Consider the following 13,740-nt stretch of genomic DNA (forward strand, 5'->3'; position numbering starts at 1 on the left):
TTTGCACCCTTAATCACGTCTCCAAAAGAAAACGGCCAAATCTCTCAAACTCGTTTTCCTCTTAGACTTGCTTCTCACAGGATCCTACCTACCAACTCCTTGAGTTTGCTAAAGTCGGCCTCCTTGAAATCCATTGTCTTTATTGTGCTGTCTTCCGTCCTATCCTTCCCTGGAATCACGAACTTGTCTTCCACCTTCAAATTCTTAACCAGTTCTTCCCCCTTCGTCAAGGCCTCGCCCCGAGTTGCTTTCTCCACCTTCTGAGCGAAAAAATGGCGTCCAAGGCAGTCCAAGGATTCATCGGATCAGCTGTCCCCTGCCACGTTGTTTTCCCGACAGACGTCGTGGTAGTCGAAGTCACCCGTGGCCACCAAGTCCCGGGCTTCGGCTGAGTTTGTTAAGTTGTTTCAAACTCGGCTTGTCTTACCAGTATCCCGCTTCCCACCCCGGCGCCCCCTAGCAGACATTCTTCCTCCAAACGGCCAACACGGGGAGACAATTTGCCCCGCTTGGCGGGCGGGGCGGGGGAGTACACAGGGCAAATGACACCCCCTCCCTGCAGGACCCACATTTCAAGCCCAGGGGGGGTTCTCCAAAGAAACGAAGTTTATTGCCCAGAACAATTTCCCGCCGCATTATATATATATATATATATATAAAAAAAAAAAGCTTCTCATCTCACAGCCCAGTGTATAAACTTGTGTCCCCCCCCCCACCCCACAACATACAATTTCACTAACACAAATAACCCACGGGAGAAGAAAAGGTGGGGGTAGAGATTCCAACGTCATCTCCCCTCTGCCCCCCTTCCCCGAGGTCTGGGTAGAAATGGCTCCTTCTCCCCCCGCCCCCGTAGTGACACCCCTCCCCCCAAAGCCGGTGTCTCCCCAAAATTCAGGGGTAGGGGGTGTATTTACCATGACCCCCCCCCTCCAAATATGTAACAAGGGAAACTGGGTTTAAATATGAAAAAAATAATACAGAACCGGGGGAGAGGGGGACGCCCCCCACCCCCCCAAGTAAAAAACGGTCCCCCAGAAGTCTGGTTGGCGGGGGCAGGAGGGAGCTGGGATTAGCTGCCTCCCTCACCCCGGCTTGAACAGTTCCAATGCTACAGAGTTAATGCCCCTTCCCGCTGCCCGTCCTGGGGTTCGGGGTGCCCCCCCCGGAGCGGGGGAGGAGGCGGTGTCCGCGTGGCCCCCTCCGGGAGGGAAGAGGCGGCTGCGTGGGGGGGGGCGTCTCACACGCTGAGTTTGCAGTGGCAAAGCTCCTTGTACATCTGTCGCCGGAGCTTCGGCATGTCCTGCTGGGTGAAGGTGAACGCCCGGCCCAGCGCCAGGAACTTGCAGTACTGGGGGGCGGGGGGGGGAGAAGCAGAGTTAACGAGGGGCACAGAGAAAAAGTTTTCCCCTCTAGGGGGCGCCGGCTCCCACCTGGGCCCAGGGCGGGGACTGGCGGGCTCAGGGGGGCAGGGAATGGGGCCCGGGGCCTGTCCCCTCTAGGGGGCGCCAGCTCCCCTCGGGCCCCAGGGCCGGGCCTGGCTGGCTCAGGGGGGCGGGGAATGGGGCCCGGGGCCTGACCCCTCTAGGGGGCGCCGGCTCCCACCTGGCCCCAGGGCGGGGCCTGGCGGGCTCAGGGGGGCGGGGAATGGGGCCCGGGGCCTGACCCCTCCAGGGGGCGCCGGCTCCCATCCGGCCCCAGGGCGGGTCCTGGCGGGCTCAGGAGGGCGGGGAATGGAGCACGGGGTCTGTCCCCTCCAGGGGGCGCCGGCTCCCATCCGGCCCCGGTCTGAGTGAGCTGAGCTCGTCGGGTCTCAGCCCAGTTCCCGGCCCATCACCAGCGCGGGTGGCGCGAGACGCGGCCCACCACTGCGATGGGGAAAACGCACGGTGGGACTCGGGGGGCAGGGGGCGGGGAGAGAATGCGAACGGCATCCCTGCAGCCTCCGCTGTGGGTGGAGTTGGCAGGTCTAACGGGGGCCTAGTGGCTGGGGGCTGTCAGTGTGCACAGGGGGAGATCCGGGCAATGGGGGGGCGCCAGTGAGGAACCGCTGCTCCCCCCGGCTCCCCCCCAGCCCCAGCTGCCGCTCACCTGCAGGACAAAGGCTCCGCAGTCACTGTCGTTATTCTGCCTGGCCACGTTCTGGGGAGAGGGGAGGGGGGAGCGAGTGAAGTCCGAGCACCCCCCCTGCCCGCGGCAAGAACCCAGCCCCCCCCGCTCTAACCACTAGCCCCCACTCCCCTCCCAGAGCCGGGGAGAGAACCCAGGAGTCCTGGCTCCCAGCCCCCCCGGCTCTAACCACCAGCCCCCACTCCCCTCCCAGAGCCGGGATGAGAACCCAGGAGTCCTGGCTCCCAGCCCCCACCCCCTGCTCTGACCCACCAGCCCCCACTCCCCTCCCAGAGCTGGGGAGAGAACCCAGGAGTCCTGGCTCCCAGCCCCCCCTGCTCTGACCCACCAGCCCCCACTCCCCTCCCAGAGCTGGGGAGAGAACCCAGGAGTCCTGGCTCCCAGCCCCCCCCCCCGCTCTAACCACTAGCCCCCGCTCCCCTCCCAGAGCCGGGGAAAGAACCCAGGAGGCCTGGCTCCCAGCCCCCACCCCCTGCTTTGACCCACCAGCCCCCACTCCCCTCCCAGAGCTGGGGAGAGAACCCAGAAGTCCTGGCTCCCAGCCCCCACCCCCTGCTTTGACCCACCAGCCCCCACTCCCCTCCCAGAGCTGGGGAGAGAACCCAGGAGTCCTGGCTCCCAGCCCCCCCTGTTCTAACCACTAGCCCCCACTCCCCTCCCAGAGCCGGGGAGAGAACCCAGGAGTCCTGGCTTCCAGCCCCCCCCGCTCTAACCACTAACCCCCACTGGCCTCCCAGAGCTGGGGAGAGAACCCAGGAGTCCTGGCTCCCAGCCCCCCCCCGCTCTAACCACTAGCCCCCACTCCCCTCCCAGAGCTGGGGAGAGAACCCAGGCATCCTGACTCACCATCTTAAAGGAGCCCCTCCAGCCATCTCTGAAGTCCGGCCGATCCTTCTTGTCTGCTTCAGCCTGGAGGTACCTACAGATGTGCTGGGGGGGGGCGTTGAGGGGGGGCAGGAGGAGCACAAAGGGGGTGACTCAAGGTGGGGGGGGGGGGGGAAGGGGCCACTGCCAGGAGTTGAGGGTGCAATGGATGCCCCCTGGAAAGGACAGGCCCCTGCCCCATTCCCCACCCCCCTGAGCCAGCCAGGCCCCGCCCTGGGGCCGGGTGGGAGCCGGTGCCCCCTGGAGGGACAGGCCCCGCCCCATTCCCCGCCCCCCTGAGCCAGCCAGGCCCCGCCCTGGGGCCGGATGGGAGCCGGCGCCCGCTGGAGGGGACAGGCCCCTGCCCCATTCCCCGCCCCCCTGAGCCAGCCAGGCCCCGCCCTGGGGCCGGGTGGGAGCCGGCGCCCGCTGGAGGGGACAGGCCCCTGCCCCATTCCCCGCCCCCCTGAGCCAGCCAGGCCCCGCCCTGGGGCCGGGTGGGAGCCGGCGCCCCCCAGAGGGGACAGGCCCCGCCCCCTGCCCCCCTGAGCCAGCCAGGCCCCGCCCTGGGGCCGGATGGGAGCCGGCGCCCCCTGGAAGGGACAGGCCCCTGCCCCATTCCCTGCCCCCCTGAGCCAGCCAGGCCCCGCCCTGGGGCCGGGTGGGAGCCGGCGCCCGCTGGAGGGGACAGGCCCCTGCCCCATTCCCCGCCCCCCTGAGCCAGCCAGGCCCCGCCCTGGGGCTGGATGGGAGCCGGCGCCCGCTGGAGGGGACAGGCCCCTGCCCCATTCCCCGCCCCCCTGAGCCAGCCAGGCCCCGCCCTGGGGCTGGATGGGAGCCGGCGCCCGCTGGAGGGGACAGGCCCCTGCCCCATTCCCCGCCCCCCTGAGCCAGCCAGGCCCCGCCCTGGGGCCGGGTGGGAGCCGGCGCCCCCCAGAGGGGACAGGCCCCGCCCCCTGCCCCCCTGCCCGGTTACCTTGGGGCAGCGGCGGTTGAGTGTCCGCTGGGAGTCGAAGTAGGTGATGCTCTTCTGCCGCACGTCCACGGAGACCAGGGACCAGTGCACCTCCAGGTGGATGGGGATGAGCAGCAGGTCCTTGTTGAAGATGTCCACCTGCGGGGGGCGCCCCACGCACTCAGCCAGCCAGCCACCTCCTCCAGCCCCGCCTCCGGGGGAGAGCGCCCCCTGCCGAGCCCCCCGCCTTGCTGCCTGCCCCCCAGCGCCCCCTAGGGCCAGCCCTGCCTTCCAGGGGGGAGAGCCCTGCCGAGCCCCCTACCCCCCCAGCGTCCCCTAGCGCTGCCCTGGGGCCAGCCCTGCCTGCCAGGGGAGAGCGCCCCCCGCCGAGCCCCCAGTCCCACTCCCTGCCCCACTGCGTCCCCTAGCACCGCCCTGGGGCCAGCCCTGCCTGCCAGGGGAGAGCGCCCCCCGCCGAGCCCCCCGTCCCACTCCCTGCCCCACTGCGTCCCCTAGCACCGCCCTGGGGCCAGCCCTGCCTGCCGGGGGAGAGCGTCCCCTGCCAAGCCCCCCACCCCGCCCCCTGCTCCCCAGCGCCCCCTAGGGCCAGCCCTGCTTTCCAGGGGAGAGAGCCCTGCCGAGCCCCCTGCCCCCCCAGCGCCCCCTAGCGCCGCCCTGGGGCCAGCCCTGCCTGCCAGGGGAGAGAGCCCTGCCAAGCCCCCCGCCCCGCCCCCTGCCCCCCAACGCCCCCTAGGGCCAGCCCTGCTTTCCAGGGGAGAGAGCCCTGCCGAGCCCCCTGCCCCGCTCACTGCCCCACTGCGCCCCCTAGCGCCGTCCTGGGGCCAGCCCTGCCTGCCAGGGGAGAGCACCCCCTGCCGAGCCCCCCGCCCCGCTGCCTGCCCCACAGCGCCCCGACGCACTCACATTTTTGGTCCAGCGTTTCACCCCCTCGTACCCCTTCGTTCGTAGCTTATCATAGAAAAAACTGTTGAAGAAATGGACCTGGGGAGGGAGGGAGGCTCTGTTTAGACACCAACAGCCCCAGGCCGGGCCCTTGCACCCGGCTGGGCGCAGCAGGGCCTCTGGGCTGCCCCAGCCCCACGGCTCTAACCACCAGCCCCCACTCCCTTCCCAGAGCTGGGGAGAGAACCCAGGAGTCCTGGCTCCCAGCCCCCCCTGCTCTGACCCACCAGCCCCCACTCCCCTCCCAGAGCTGGGGAGAGAACCCAGGAGTCCTGGCTCCCAGCCCCCCTGCTCTGACCCACCAGCCCCAACTCCCCTCCCAGGGCCAGGGCTTCTCCGACTCCTATCAAGTCTCTGTTGAAGTGGTGGGGCAGGCCTGATTTACCCCAGTGGGGGCTGCAGGGGAAGCCAAGCACTGGGGTAACAGGGGGTGTAGGTCGGGATCGAGGGGGGTCAGTCCCCATCAGCTGCAGGTTGCCAGTTAGAATGGCACCCCGCCACCCCGAAACTCAAGGTAAGAGGGCGCTCACCTTGTCTGGCACCGTATCCATGACGAGGTCCCCGTACATGTTCATGACCTGTGCACGCAACAGTGAGAAAGGACAGAGGGTTAGGGGCACCCCACCCCACTCCGGGCCTGGTGCCCGGCGCTGCGATGCGACCCCCTCTGGGGCGGGGCGGCTGGTTACACAGAGACCCCCTTGCCCGGCGCTGAGATGAGGCCACCTCTGGGGCGGGGCGGCTGGTTATACAGGGACTCCTCGCCCAGAGCCGAGACACCCTGGGGCTTGGGGGCCAGTACTGACTGCCAGGGGAGGGCCCCCCCCCCGGTGGGCTTGCTGAGCGCCCCACCTGGTCATTGAGCCAGTTGGGGCCGTAGAGCGTCTGCAGGTCGTCCATGGTCAGCACATGGCGCTTGTAATTCACCCGGAAGCCCCTCACCATGGCGTTGCCCGGCATGCGCTGGTACGACTGGATCAGCTGCTGCACCGTGCCCTTCCTGTGGAGAGGGGTAGCCGGGGTGGGAGGCAGGCATGAGAATGGAACCCAGGAGTCCTGGTTCCCAGCCCCTCCCCCTGCTCTAACCCACCAGCCCCCACTCCCCTTCCAGAGCCGGGGAGAGAACCCAGGCGTCCTGGCTCCTAGCCCTCCCCCGCCCTGCTCTAATCCCTCCCGGGTACCTCTGTGGCGTGGAAAACTCTTGCTGGAAAATGTCTTCTAGCTTCTCCACCACCTCATCGGTGCTGACGGGGATGAGGCTGCCGTAGGCCTGAAGGAACTCATCCAGAATGCCTGCGGGGTGGAGAGCAGCAGGATAGAATAGCTGAGGTGACAGTGCTGGGGGCTGAGATGCGGCCACCTCTGGGGTGGGGCGGCTGGTTATACAGGGATGCTGCAGTCAGAGACCGCGATTCATCTTCGCTTGCGTACGAAAAGCAAGCCTCTTTCCACCACTGATGCAATGCGGGGAGGGTTTTTTATGAGCATCACCGCATTGCAGGCTGTCTGCCTGAGTTGGCAGGCAGCCTGAGACCCTGGCTCACTGGTGCGTCATGTCCCCCAGACGAGCTAAGTGGGATGTTAACTCTGAAACCTAGTGATGGTGCCTGGTTTTCTCTGGGTCTTAACTGAGCAGGGAAGCATGGAGAGTTGCCAAAGGGGAGGAAGCCAGAAAGCGGCACTGTCCGGCGGCATGGCTGCATCCTGTCCTAATCCCTGCCCTTCACCCCCCCAAGGCTGCTGAACGAAAGCCTGACACCTTGTGGCGGGAGGTCAACGCTACACCCGTTTTGGCGTGACGTCCTCCTGCACTAGCCCCTCCCCTGCCTTCTCCCCAACTTTACTGGGGGGCCCCGCATAGGGGAGCACCCCCTCCCACGCCCTAGCTCCTTACTCTGCACGCAGGTGACGTGTTCCTCCCGCAAGGGGCTGAGTTGTGCCGCCTTCTCCCCGGGGAGCGCCTCTCTCGGGGGCCCTCCGGGCCCATCCTTGGCCCGGAAGAACTCCTCCACCGCGTGGGCCCCGCCGATGCTGCAGACGTTGCTGATGACGATGCTGGGGTCCGAGGAGGCGGCGGCCAGGGCTCCGAGGTCGCCGTCGGGGGCCAGGGAGGCGAAGCCGTTGGGCAGGGCGCCCGCGGGGCCTGGGGAGGAGACATGGGGCCCGTTACGCTGGGGGGAGGATGGGTGTAAGGGGTTCCCTATGGGTCCAATTCCACCCCCTCTGCCATAGCCCCTTCCCACAACAAGCAATGAGGCCCTCCCGCCCCCTCCTGGTTACCTGGGTCCCCGTCCAGCGTGGGCGCCTCTCTCCTGCTCCCGGGGGGCGACCGCTCTGCCGGGAGCCGGGCGCCGTCCTCCCCGCCCACCTCCATGGCGCCGTCCGCCCGCTGCAGCTGGGCGTACTGCGGGTACGGGGAGGAGCCGGGCTCCTCGCCCATCAGCGCCCCCAGCAGGGTGAGCCGGGGGGGCGAGGGGGCGAAGGCCCCGCCCAGGTGGTAGTCCAATCGGGGCGAGGGGCGGGGCCGGAAGCGCAAGGGGCAGGGCCCTGGCTTGGCCCCGCCCTGGCAGTCCTCCTCCTCCTCCTCCAGGGGGCAGCCTTTCAGGTCGTCGTCGGGCTGGGAGCCGGGCGAGAGGGAGGAGCGAGTCCGCTTGGCGCTGCCCCGCCGGCGCCCCCGGCAGGCCAGCTTGCCCCACAGCTTCCAGGGGAAGGCCAGGGAGGAGCATTTGGAATACAGCAGCATGCGGAAAGCCCGCCGGGCCCGCTGACGCCGTCGCAGCTGGCAGCGCCGCCTGCTGGCCCCCAGGAGCGGTGGCCGCCCCCCGGCGAAGGGCCAGTCCGGGCCTCCGCTCCTGGCCACCTTCTCCCCGGTGGTTTTGCTCCGGGCCCAGCCCGCGACGCGAGGCAAGTCCCAGTCGCCGGCATGGCCTTCCTCCTCGCTGTCGAAGCCCGGGGGTTGCTCTTTGGTGTAGGCCAGCCGGCGCCCGCCTTCGAAGCAGCCGCCATGCTTGGGGGCCGGGGGTTGGGGCTCCTCCCAGTCCTGGGACGCCAGGCGCAGCCTCTCCCGCCTCGGGGGCTCACGGAGCCCAGGGCTGGGGCCCCACAGCTTCTTGGCCTGGATGGTTTCCTTCATGGCTCCGACGTGCCTGTAGGGAGCGGGGGACAAGGGTAAGGGCTGCCAGCCTCCTGCTGCACTGGATGCCAGAGAGATCCTCGACTCACTGCCATGCCACCCATCCCGTGCCTCAGTTTCCCCCATGCTCCTACTCTACTGGGTACTGAGGGAGGAGGGGTGGCAACACACCTCACAATGGGGGAGTCACCGTCAGCGTAACAGGGGACCTCTGATCCCAGCTGGGACCTGGCACAATCAGGCCAGGATCTGCCCAGACCTTATCCAAATCCAGTCGGGGTGGTGGGGGGCATCCCTATCTTGGGGTGGGGAGAATCTCGATGACGGGGGAACCAATCCCGGTCAGACAGGGCCTGTGCAACACTCAGCATAAGTCCCCGCCCAGTTCGAATTCCTAGACGCTACCGTAATGGACTCTCTTGAATCAGTTTGAGGCTGGTTTGGCCAAATTTGTTTCACCCCCGGACAGGGACCCATTGATTCTGGACCAATTTGGGAGCCTCCACGCTTCTTCCGTTGGCCTCTGTAGCTGTGTCGCTCCCAGGATATGAGAGACACGAGCTCTCAGGGACCCAGAGAGCGTCCGCGTGTAAGCTCAAACCCCTGTCTCTTTCGCCAACGAAAACCGGTCCAATAAAGGGTGTCTCACCCTTCCTGGTCTCTATATTAAATCACAATACATGTGCGTGTCTGACTGAAAGCTCTCTGAATCCTGTGTCCCATTGTGGTGCCCACAACTTAAGGACGAGGGTGGTGAAGCACTGGAATGGGTTCCCTAGGGAGGTGGTGGAATCTCCTTCCTTAGAGGTTTTCAAGGCCCAGCTTGACAAAGCCCTGGCTGGGATGATTTAGTTGGGGTTGGTCCTGCTTTGAGCAGGGGATTGGACTAGATACCTCCTGAGGTCCCTTCCAACCCTAATCTTCTTCTTCTATGAGCCATCGGAGAGGGGCAGGAATGAAAGAGTTGTAGGAATGATTCAAAAACCAGCCTTAGATTGAGAGACTCAAAGAGCTCGGTCTCGTTTGCTTGGCAAAGAGAAGGTGAAAGGGTGACCTGATCACTCTAAATATCTACCTGCGGAATAAATATTGCATAACGGGCTTTTCAATCTCGCAGAGAAAAGTCTAATACCATCTCTGTGCGCACTGACAGCCCCCCAACCAGAGAAATGCACAGGGGGGAAAAAGGCGTACAGCTTGGAAAAGAGACGACTAAGGGGGGATACGATAGAGGTCTCTAAAATCATGACTGGTGTGGAGGAAGTAAATATGGAAGTGTTATTTACTCCTTCCCAGAACACAAGAACTAGGGGTCACCAAATGCAACTAATAGGCAGCCGGTTTCAAACACACAAAAGGAAGTATTTCTTCACACAATGCACAGTCAACCTGTGGAACTCCTCGCCAGAGGGTGTTGTGAAGGCCAAGACTATAACAGGGTTCAGAAAAGATCTAGATACGTTCATGGAGGATAGGTCCATCAACGGCTATTAGCCAGGATGGGGTCCCTAGTCTCTGTTTACCAGAAGCTGGGAATGGATGACAGGGGATGGATCACTTGATGATTCCCTGTTCTGTTCATTCCCTCTGGGGTACCTGGCATTTCCACTGTCAGAAGACAAGATACTGGGCTAGATGGACCTTTTGTCTGACCCTGTCTGGCCGCTCTTATGAGAATAATTAAACACTGGAACAACTGATCGAGCATCGTGGTGGATTGTCCATCACCGACAATGTTTAAATCAAGATCGGAGGCTGGGAATTTGGAGGAGAACCTAACTGGTTTGAAGACAGAGCTTCAGCCGTTTAAGAATGGGATTATCTAACAGGATTGCCCAGTAGGGCAGGGGATCTTGTCTCCATGACGTAAGAGGTCCCTTCCGGTTCTGTTGTGCATCTGTGCAGCGCTGCAATCGCCAGATCAAATCCAACCAGCCTCAGACACTTCAAACAAAGGTGTAAAAACCCTACAGATGCGGGATAAACTACCCCTACAAATGTCTCGTCTTGATCTCTGAGATCGGCTTAAATCCTGAAGCATGAGGTAGGTTTAACTGCCCTTCCAAAACTCGTTAGCGTTCACTATCCTAACTCTGGATATTCCAGAGAGATGGCCAATCCCTCTTTGTATCTTGTTACGTTGCTGGCCTGAAGCAGAGAGTTCCGCCGATTAACCGCAGTTAGACAATACGTGCAAATGAAAAGGTGGCGAATTCAAACCTGATCAAAGGAAACTCATTTCATGGACTGTTCCCTTGTTCTTGTCTCAAGACAGAGACAACAGAAATTCCCAGTCCGTCTTCTTTATCCCAATATGGTTAAGCAAGACAGAATTTCATTATTTTTTATAATTTTTTTTATAATATCTATGTTTATTTTTCAGCCTTTCCCATGATTTTTAGCCATTTACATTTTCACAGTTGTGCAAAATGATGGGTTGCCTTATTTTAAATGTTTTTATCTATTTCAAATTTTCACAGCTGGGCAATAATTTAACGACAGTAAAAGTTGAGCTCCAAAAAGCTAAAGATTTACAACTGTTTAAAACACGGACTGTCAATAGCACACGTCAAAACTGATTTAAGGATATTGGCTTCCTTCGCCTAGCCGTAAATGTCAATGATCATCGATGAAAATATTTTCTCATCTGTCTGCGTGCGTACACTGAAATCGACTTTTACTTAATCGTCCCAAGTCTAATTATTTTATGGACTTTTAGCATCTCCCCTCTTATTTATCTCCTTGCGAAGAAGATTCGTCTTAGAAGCTCGCTTGATTACAGTCCTGGGGAGAAAATTCCGGGGACTAAATTCTTTCAGGTAGCAGAGAAAGGCAGATCAAGATTTTAACGGCTGGAAGTTGAAGCTAGGCAAATTCCGATACGTAGGGCCCTACCAAATTCACGGGCCGTTTTCACAGTCATAGGATTTTAAAAAATCATCAATGTCATGATTTCAGCTCGTTAAATCTGAAATGTCACGGTGTTGGAATTGCAGGGGTCCTGACCCAAAAAGGAGTCGTGGGGGGAGTGGGGCTTGCAAGATTATTGTAGGGGGTGTTGAGGTACTGCTACCCTTACTTCTGCCCTGCAGCTGGCGGGGTGCCGCTCTCTGCTTGTGCAGCTCTGAAGGCAGTGCCGGAGTACGGATGGCAATACCATGACCCCCCTTAAAATAACCTTTTTTGGGTCAGGACCCCCAGTTTGAGAAACGCTGGTCTCCCCTGTGAAATCTATATTGTAAAGGCACACAGAAGACCCGATTTCACAAGGGGAGACCAGATTTCACGGTCCGTGACGCGCTTTTAGTGGCCGTGAATTTGGTAATCTCTGCATTACCCAAGGAAGGGATCTGGAGAACGCGGAGGTTCAGATCATAAAGCAGAGACCCCTGGGCAGGACTGAAGACAACAACCCCTGCCGCTGATTCAATTTCTCTACACTCTCACGTACCCAAATAAATTCCGGGTCCCCCGGGGCGTTTCGGATAACGGGGAGCGTACCGGTATAAAGTGGGGCTTTGGCAGAAAAGCTGCGTCCAAAGCAGCGTGCCTAGTGTAGACACGACCTGCTGCTGAAATAAAAAGCTTTCCCAAGATAGGCACAGCAAAGATGTGACCTCCCTGCCATGGAGGAAAGAGGCAATGGCGGGGTGGGGGAGACACACAGAGCCATGGGCACGGGGTGAGACTGGGGGGCCCTGGCATGGGAGAAGGCAGAATGGAGAGAGAATGGGGCACCCTGGTATGGGGCTGAGAAGGGAATCGGGGTGCACACAGAACCACTGGCATGGGGGAGGAAAACTGGGGACACACAGAACTTCTGGCATGGGGGAGATTGAGGGACCCCAGTATGTGGGGGGAAGAGTCCCTCGTGTGGGGGGGAAGTGAGGGACCCTGCCACGGGGGAAGGAGGCAATGGGGGGGCCCAGAGAGCCCCCAGCACGGGGAGCGGAGGGAATGGGGATACAGACAGAGCCCCTGGTATGGGGGAGATGGGAAGAAGCTGCAAGAGAGGGGGATGGGAGGTGGTCCCAGGGAGCCTGTCAGGGGGTGGGGAATGGCGGGAGGCAAGAAGCTGCCCGCATCCACAGTGAGCTCGACTAATCCAGCTGCGGAGCGTGCGTGCCCTCTTGTTCGCATTACCGGGCATGGACCGGGAGGCCAGGGCGCTAGGCAAAGACACCCAGAACAAAGATCTCACCACCTCAGAGACGGCAGCGTCACGGGCGATGCTCGGGATCGGGCAGCAAGGGCCGGGACAGCAAAGACAAGCCGGCGATAGAGATGGGGAGGGGGCCAAGAGACGGGGGGTGGAGGGGGCACTGGGAAAGCCAACGACCTGCGGAGCCGCGTGAGGGGGGGGATGAGCAGCACTCGTGGAGGCCAGGAGAAGGCAGAGCCAGCGACGGAGCCGGGAAAGGAGGCGAGTTCGAGCGAGGGACGGGAAAGGCACCTCGACGCTGCAAGAGTCAGGACCTTCTGGGTTGGAACGGCCGCAGAGATCAAAGCAGCAGCAAAGTCGCTTGGTTTTTCACTCGGGGGTCAAGCCCCGGGTTTCGGGGGGTGGGTTAGCGAACCCGAGTTAAGCCCACGCCGCAGGGCGGCCGTACCCCCGGGAGCCCGGCCGGATTCGGAGGCAGCCTAGAGGGGAGGCAGAGGCCTGAGTCCAAGCCCGACAGGGTGTTTTGTAAGCGACCCCCCCCCCCAGCCCCGATCCGGCGGCAAAGGGCCAAGCCCCCCGGCGGTGCTGGGCTCTCCGGAGACTGGGGGAAGGGGTGGACCGGGGGGGTGTGTCTCTTCCTCCCCATGTCACAGCGCCGGGGGGGGGCCCGCCCCAGCCAACCCCACTGAAGCCCCCCCCGGGCCTGGGTATGTGGCGGGGGGGGGGGGGGAAGTGCCTCGGACTCCAGGCAAAGCTCCCGGGGGAGACGGGACTGGTGGGGGGGGGGGCTCTGCCCTGAGATCCCATCAGCCCCCCCAGGAGAAGATCAAGGGAGGAAAGGGGAACTGGGGGGGGCACAAAGCCTCTAACACCCCCCCAGAGCGGGGGAGGGGAGGAGCGGACCCAGGTGGGGACAGGGCGCGCGGGGGGGGAGGGGCGGCGGCGGCGGACCGCAGTGGGGACAGGGCGGGGGGGGGGAGGAGCGGACCCAGGTGGGAATAGGGCGCGCAGGGGGAGGAGCGGACCCAGGTGGGGACAGGGAGGGGGGAGGGGCGGCGGACCCGGGTGGGGACAGGGCGCGCGGGGGGGAGGGGCGGCGGCGGACCCGGGCGGGAACAGGGCGGGGGGGAGGGGCGGCGGACCGCAGTGGGGACAGGACCGAGGGGCGGGGCTGGTCACTCACCCCCCCCGGAGAGCGGGGCCTCGCTCCGGCTCCCTGCGCCGCCGCCGCCGCCTCCCAGGACCGAGGAGCCGCCGGCGCCGCCCAATGGCGTCATCAACCCGCGCGCCCGAAGAAAAAGGGGGGGGCCGCGCGCGCCGCGTCACCTCCGCCGCCCCGCCCCCTCCCCCGGACGCAAGCGCCGCGTTACGTCACGTTCCCGGCGCGCGGCGTCACTCCTCCCCCTTCCCCCCCCTCCGACTTCGCGCTGCGCTCTGCGTCACCGCGCTGCCCCCTTGGGCGGGGCCACGCCTCGCTCCTGGGGTGTCACGTCACGGCCTCGGCGTGCGTCCCTCAGAGGGAGGGGGCGGGGC

General features: G+C 63.4%; 1 protein-coding gene across 3 annotated transcripts; it reads right to left on the reverse strand.

Moving 5' to 3' along the window:
- Positions 1–588: 588 nt before the first annotated feature.
- SENP3 (SUMO specific peptidase 3) lies at positions 589–13,513 on the reverse strand. Of its 3 annotated transcripts, XM_043537621.1 has the most exons (12): positions 13,391–13,499; positions 11,497–11,617; positions 7,193–8,058; positions 6,807–7,055; positions 6,094–6,205; positions 5,765–5,912; positions 5,443–5,490; positions 4,874–4,951; positions 3,971–4,108; positions 2,977–3,060; positions 2,092–2,142; positions 589–1,351 (listed from the first exon to the last, which is right to left on the reverse strand). In XM_043537621.1, exons 1-12 carry the CDS (start codon positions 13,482–13,484, stop codon positions 1,241–1,243), a joined length of 2,100 nt encoding a protein of 699 aa, XP_043393556.1. In that variant the 5' UTR covers positions 13,485–13,499; the 3' UTR covers positions 589–1,240. The 3 variants fall into 3 exon arrangements, with proteins under 3 accessions (XP_043393556.1, XP_043393557.1, XP_043393558.1); XM_043537622.1 differs by lacking the exon at positions 11,497–11,617 and having other exon boundaries at positions 7,193–8,059; positions 13,391–13,513; XM_043537623.1 differs by lacking the exon at positions 13,391–13,499 and having other exon boundaries at positions 11,547–11,614.
- Between the last annotated feature and the right edge of the window lie 227 nt (positions 13,514–13,740).

The sequence above is a fragment of the Chelonia mydas genome, unplaced genomic scaffold (genome assembly GCF_015237465.2).
Source record: "Chelonia mydas isolate rCheMyd1 unplaced genomic scaffold, rCheMyd1.pri.v2 scaffold_61_arrow_ctg1, whole genome shotgun sequence".
In the NCBI taxonomy this organism is placed as follows: domain Eukaryota; kingdom Metazoa; phylum Chordata; order Testudines; family Cheloniidae; genus Chelonia; species Chelonia mydas.

What these genes read in the sequence shown, in the direction of transcription:
- SENP3 (XM_043537621.1), bottom strand. Translation starts at nt 13,484, where the DNA reads ATGACGCCATTGGGCGGCGCCGGCGGCTCCTCGGTCCTGGGAGGCGGC. An exon ending in CACGCTGGACGGGGACCCAG is followed by an intron (nt 7,056 to 7,192) that starts GTAACCAGGAGG and finishes TCTCCTCCCCAG; the next exon opens with GCCCCGCGGGCGCCCTGCCC. An exon ending in TCAACCGCCGCTGCCCCAAG is followed by an intron (nt 3,061 to 3,970) that starts GTAACCGGGCAG and finishes GCCCCCCCCCAG; the next exon opens with CACATCTGTAGGTACCTCCA.